Here is a 6,274-nt window from a genome sequence, read left to right on the forward strand (position 1 = left end):
GTGTGTGTGTGTGTGTGTGTGTGTGTGTGTGTGTGTGTGTGTGTGTGGAGCGATAGCGCGGGGGAGGTCATGGCGAGGTGAGAGAGGGGGAGCGAGACGGAGAGAGAAGTTCAGCAAGAGGTGAGGAGAGAGACCTGCCGTTTTCTCTCCGTGTGTGTGTGTGTGTGTAGGGTGAATCGGGGGTCAGGTGTGTGTGTGTGTGTGTGTGTGTTCGCCAGGAGGACCTGCTGGCTCGCTTGTTTTTTGGAAAGCTCACGCTCTCCCTTTTCTTTTTCCTTCTTCTCTTTTCCTTTTTCATCAGTCTTATCTTCCTCCTCCTCCTCTTCTTGTCGCACTTCTCCTTCTGCTCTCACCCTCCATCGCTCCTCCAAACAAACTTACCTACTGACCTCAAGTTCACCCAAAACTCCCTCTGCTCTCTCCTCGTCCTTGTTTTCGTCTTTTCTCCTCTTTTCCCTTCCTCTCCACTTCTTCCTCAGTCTCCTCTCTCCTTTCAATTCCTTCTCCTCTTCTCATTCTCTCCCTCTTCTTTTTTCCTCTCCTCGTCACATTTCCTCTTCTTCCTCTCTTCCTCATCTTTCACCTCTCCTCTACCTCATTTCCTCTTCCCTTTTCCTCCTCCCCTCATATTCTCTTCCTCTCCCTCGTCCTTTTCTCTTCTTTACTCTCCTCTTCTTTATCCTTTTCTGTCCATCTTCTCTCTTCATTTCCTCTCTTCTCTTTTTCTTACCCTTCTTCCATCTCTCATTAATTTCTCCCCTTTCTTTTTTCATTATCTCCCTCATCTTGTCATTCCCTTCCTCCTTTTATTTTAACTCTCCGTCCTTTTCTCTTCTCCGTCTCTTCTTATTTTTCCTTCTCTATTTCCTCCTCTTTCCTCTCTCCTCCACCTCTTCTACCTTCTTCCTTTCATTCTCTATCCTTCTCTCACCTCCTTTAACTTGTCTCCGTCCTCTCCTTCACTTCCTCTCCTTTCTCTTGTCCCTTTCCTCGTCTCCTAAGTAAGTAAAGTTACAGTAAAGATCTCCTCTAAACCTCATGAACCTCAGCGTATCTCCGAGTGTGTTTTTGCATGTTGTTTTGTGTCAACACGCCCTCTCGGCTCCAGTATTTATCTCCATCCGGCGTTCCTTCACCTTGTATTCACCTCTCACACACTTGAACCTAATTAACTGACCAAGATTTGTTCCCGTAACCTCCCAGCCGGGGATTATATTTGTCCTTTTTATGTAACTGCCTTTTATTCCTACCTGTTTATGCGAGAGCCTGTTTTCCTGCAGCCCGAGCGTGTGTTTGTGCTTGTTTATACGGGCAGATTAGCGGGTCAAACCCCGGCCGTGCGGAGGGTGAACTCGGGGACAAAGGAGAGAGAGGGAGGTGAATACAGAAGCGAAGGCACCGGAGAGGGAGGGATGGAGGAAAAGACGAGGAAGTCCAAAGCAGCGATTCGTCTTGTGCTCTCCCTCTAAAGACACATTTAGAGGAAACAGTTTTAATAACTAACAGAAAACATTTAGGAGACTTCCTGTTTTTAGGAAAGCTGTGAGGAGGTCAGCTCAGGTAACAGCCATGACCTCGTTACTCTTATTGCTGCAGATGTTTACGCTCCAATTCAGTCATTCAGTCCCTCGGTGTAAATGTGAACTACATAACTTTAAGAGTCTGTTTTCAGTGCCGGGATTATACATGATCGGAGGTTGTTTCTTAAGTAAAATAAGTGTGGAGTCATTGCCTCCACCGGGTTTACTCAGCCAGCAGAATGTCTTGTTTGTGGATTATTTTAAGTAGCCGGGTCATGATTTCTGGATATTTATTTTGGAGCTTTAAGCACCACAATCAAAGTGCCATCTAGTCCCATTATGTTGGAGAGAAGGCCGACAGGTGAGAGGAACAGTGTGTGTGTTTGAGATTTGGGGGTGAATTGCCCCTTTTCATATCGGTAGTATCAATACTTTAGGTATCATTCCGCCCTTTAGATTTTAACTTTTGTAACTCTTCATGAGTGTTTCTGTGTAGCAGCAACTTCAATACAGATTCCACCAACAGGACACTAAAGATCTGAATCAAATGGCCGCTTGTTGGCCGTCTATAAACGCTGACACTGAAGCTTTTTGTGAGAGGCAGTTTTTGAAAGACCAGGTCGCTCCTCGAGTGCCACGGATCCTTTGCGTCGCCGCCCGGTGGGGTAAACGGACCCGGTTCTGTTTCCTGTTGAGCGACCGATGGACCTGCAGGTCGGCTGAGTCAGGAGGACAAAAACGAGGCATCGCCGAGCAGTCGACAAAGCTTTTTCCCTCCTCCCTCACCTTCCTGAATCCCATCCCTCCTCTGCACACTTTGAAACGGCTTCTGACCTCCTTCCTGTTTGTCCGATGGCGCACCTCCTTCACCTTCTCTCTCTCTCCTATCTATCCATCTTCATCTGCCCTTCCTTTACCCCGTCTCTCTCTCTCTGTGCTGTTATCCATTTCTCTCCATCTGTGTCTCTTCCCATCTTTACCTTCTCTCATTTTCTCCCCCACATGTGGTTTTGCTCTCCATCCCTCCCTCTCCTCCTCTTCTCTCATCCCTCGCTCACATATGGTTTCTCTCTCTGTGTGTGTTTGGTGTTACCCAGAGTTCACTGGGGCTCCCTGCTCATATGTATGTGTGTGTATGTCTGCAGGCTTGTGTGTGTGTGTGTGTGTGTTAGGTAGAGTTCAGAAGGGCAGCAGCAGGTTATGCAACAGTTTTAAATGTGGGGCATGAAGAGGAAGACTCCACCATCATCTTCTTCAGTCTCATTTCCTCCCTCCTTCCTTCTCTCCCCTTTCTTTATTTCTTAATACCAAAAAAGAAAGACAGTTCTGTTAAGTCTGGTTACTAAATCTTACTCGTGTGTTGGCGTGATGTTGGTGTTCATGCTCTCGATGCTTAACGGATGATTGAATCTCCCCAAAAACTGTGAGTGTTCCTGTGAGTCAACTGTTTTTCTTTCCGTTTGTCTTCATCTAGTTACTGGAACTGTTCACACAGTGGGATTGGTCGACCTACCTGGCTGATTACGGCAAACCCACCTGCAAATACCTGAGAGTCAACCCACAGACTGCTCTGGCCCTGCTGGAGAAGTAAGCAGCCCTTCATCCATCTGCACATCTGTGGTGTTTCACACTCTTTCCTCATTCTGGTTAATCTGTCCTTCCGTTCCTTCACTCCTTATTTACCGTTAAAATAGAGCCGGTGCAGCTATTTCACGGTGCGGTTAGCTTAGCTTAGCATAAAGACTATAGACGGGTTTAGAAAGCTTTCTAGTTCTTTCCTTCTCACTATTTAACCAGTGCATACACAGAAATGGGAAAAAAACATTTGTTTCTTGTAATTGATCAGCTTCAGAGAAGTTTAACCTTCTTAAAGCTCACTGGTTACACTCTTTATGCTAAGCTAAGAACCTTTAAGTTGATCTTCTTATCTCTTTATGGGAGAGAAAGCAAATAAGCGTATCAATCAGAACTCCATCTTGACCTCCATCTCAACTGCTCTCTCTGTTTCCTGTCTGTCCTCTCCGTCGTGTCTTGACAGGTTGTTTAAGCCGTAAGTATCGTCTGCTGGGTGTGTAATGTTGGATTCTGGCATGTGTGCAGACTACTTCACTACCAAAGCGTGCACGTACAAGAAAGAGGAATCATCGTTTTGGCTGTTTTTAATATAACTTCAGAGATTTACATGGTTAGATGCACGCACACAACAAACACATGACGTGATGATACCAATGTTTATCAGCGTAGATCCTGAGCTGCTGTGCAGATAGTGACAAAAACAACAAAGTACACAGAGAAAATGTACGTCTTGTGAAATTCTCACACAGATATACGCGCTCAAGCACACACAGTTTTATGATCCAGTCCGCCTTCCTTAAGGGTCGGTGTTTTCTCTCCAGTGCACCAGAGGGCCCAGGCCCCGGTGGTCCCTCTGTGCCCAGGAGGAAGCACCCTGCTGGGGCTTGTCTGGTCTGCTGGGCCCCTGAACTTCCTGGAGGTCCGTAACAGTCCAGTGTTCTGCGACCAAACGCACACCGTCTCATGTGACACTGAGGACGCACCAAACTTTAAAAATGAGACTTCTTCTTTAGCAGCAGTGTGTGTGTGTGCGTGTGTGTGTGTGTGTGTGTGTGTGTGCATGCTGGTACAGTTATGCACTCGTGAGTGTTTTCCTGACTGCATCAGATGAAGTAATCAGTGCATACTTGTATACTTACAGCGTTCACACACAGAGAATGTTCAATGAGATGTGAACCACTAAAGCAGCCCTGCTTAGTCTTTATACTCATTGATTTCTTCTTCCTCCCTCCATCACTCTCCATCTCCAGGATGAGGGAGACGAGCCGGAAGAACAACGTCTTCGCCCAGTTCAGGAAGACGGACAGAGACAGACAGAAACTCATCGACACCATCATCAAACAGCTACGCAACCTCATCGCACAGCACCACACCTAGAGCGAGCCACCCCATTGGCCAGCGGGCTTGAATTCAACCATCCATCCTGATGAAAAGCACGACGTCATCCATATGTTCAACCATTCGCTCATCTATGCACCTTAACTTCGCCGGACTCGACCGAACCTCCTCCGACCGCAGCCGGTTCCTTTCACCTGCAACAAGATCATTGGAAAACAAGGTCATTCTGTTTAATTTCATTGGTTAATTAAAGCCACTCCTTCCAGAATAACGTAGTTAAATCCCTATTGAAACTCTTGCTGTACTTATTGACATATTTGTAGACGTACAAGGTGGGAACTGGGTGCGAGAATTTATTCTTTGTACTGTACGCTTCCTGTTTCCTTGTCCTAAACTCAAACTGGCTGGTTCAGCGGCCTCTCCTCATCCCCTTTATGTTTTTTCCCAGTGCAGAGAACCTTTAATGTCGTCCACATTGCTCTCTCTCACTGCGGCACAATGACAGAACGTGTTGAATGTACTTCAGAGCGTTTTAATGCTGCAGCCAGAAAAGCACTGAAATCGAGATCAAGTCCGGAAACAAAGCTAAACGATATTGGTGGTAAATGAACAGAATGTTCTTCAAGTATTGTCTAAAAAAGGGGGATATACACGCAACATGGCAACCATTTCCCTCTTAATATACAACCTGCGTACACTTGAATGGGCAACAGTCATCCCCCTTCTTAACGCCTGAAAGCACAGTGAGTGCTTGGGATTTAAAAGGGGGGATGTTGTCCAAACATGGCAACCAATTTGCTCCGCTTTCAGTAAAACTTGATCGAGGTTGTTGCCTGAGCATTTCCTACTCTACCATGTATAAATAACTGGGTCTTAAGGAGTGGGATAATGCCCCAATCTGGCAACCGCTACAAAGGCTATAGTTTTGTTTTCCTGGTCGACCAGAAAAAGACAAATTTCTATAGAAATCATCGCCAAGCACACACGCGCTTCCACGTCTTCCATACAAACAAATGCCGAGCTGTGTGTGTGTGTGTAGTATGTCTACTTGTACACACAGGTTTGTTTCACTGAAGCACAAAATTACATTTACACTAGATTATATATATTTTTTAGCTAATATTGTTGTTTGCTTTTTTCTTTTCTTGAATGGGGGCAATAACAGCGGTTTATAAAAGGGATTCAAACCGACCGTGTGTGTGTTAGAAGGGAACGCAAGTCTTTCAATGAGCAGCCATGTTTGTTTTACTGCGCGAGGATCGCGTCATGTGACTTTCTTTATCTTTATCTCCATCCATCCTTAGCTGTGTATTATTTGTAGGTGTCTTGTAAGGGAACGGTGTCGTCGTTATTGAATGTGCCTTTGCTGTATTTTGCGTTTTATTTTGTATTATTTTCGTGCCAATGAAGCAGCAACGCTGTGGTGTTTGGAGTCTGGACACTCAAAGTCCACTCGCTTGCTTTTCTTACAGAGCTGTCGACCACATCTCAGTCTGTTTGTTACACAGATTATAATGTTTACGCTGTTATCTGCAGAAACAATTATTCTCAGACCTGGATGATGAACAAAGGGAAAACTGAGCACACGTAACCAATAAAATACATATATGGTTAGTTGTAAACCGGATCCACTTCTCCAACGCTGTGTTCCAGAGTCCTCGCACTGCAGCTGTTGCTCCTTTGTTTTGTATTTTGTGAGCAGAGATCTTTACTGAGACAGAAGCACTGTTGTACACGCTGTTGTATTAAACCACTAACCAATGAAATTAAAGTCAAAATACTAATTAAGTTGCAAAAAATGGCAACAGACAAATATGGAATAAAAGAAAAACTGTTGAGAA

At 45.2% G+C, this 6,274-nt stretch overlaps 1 protein-coding gene across 5 annotated transcripts in view; it reads left to right on the forward strand.

The window, feature by feature from the left end:
- exoc6b (exocyst complex component 6B) overlaps positions 1–6,274 on the forward strand; it is a 66,397-nt gene extending 60,123 nt beyond the window's left edge. For 3 of the 5 annotated variants that reach the window (XM_031851123.1, XM_031851125.1, XM_031851127.1), the window contains 3 exons: positions 2,995–3,107; positions 3,559–3,570; positions 4,346–6,274. In XM_031851123.1, coding sequence (XP_031706983.1) covers positions 2,995–3,107; positions 3,559–3,570; positions 4,346–4,472 — 252 coding nt within the window. In that variant the 3' untranslated portion in view covers positions 4,473–6,274. The remainder of the gene's footprint in view (positions 1–2,994; positions 3,108–3,558; positions 3,571–4,345) is intronic. The other 2 variants (XM_031851124.1, XM_031851126.1) reach the window with 1 other exon arrangement.

The sequence above is a fragment of the Anarrhichthys ocellatus genome, unplaced genomic scaffold (genome assembly GCF_004355925.1).
Source record: "Anarrhichthys ocellatus isolate YVR2014 unplaced genomic scaffold, GSC_Weel_1.0 scaffold11, whole genome shotgun sequence".
NCBI lineage: Eukaryota > Metazoa > Chordata > Actinopteri > Perciformes > Anarhichadidae > Anarrhichthys > Anarrhichthys ocellatus.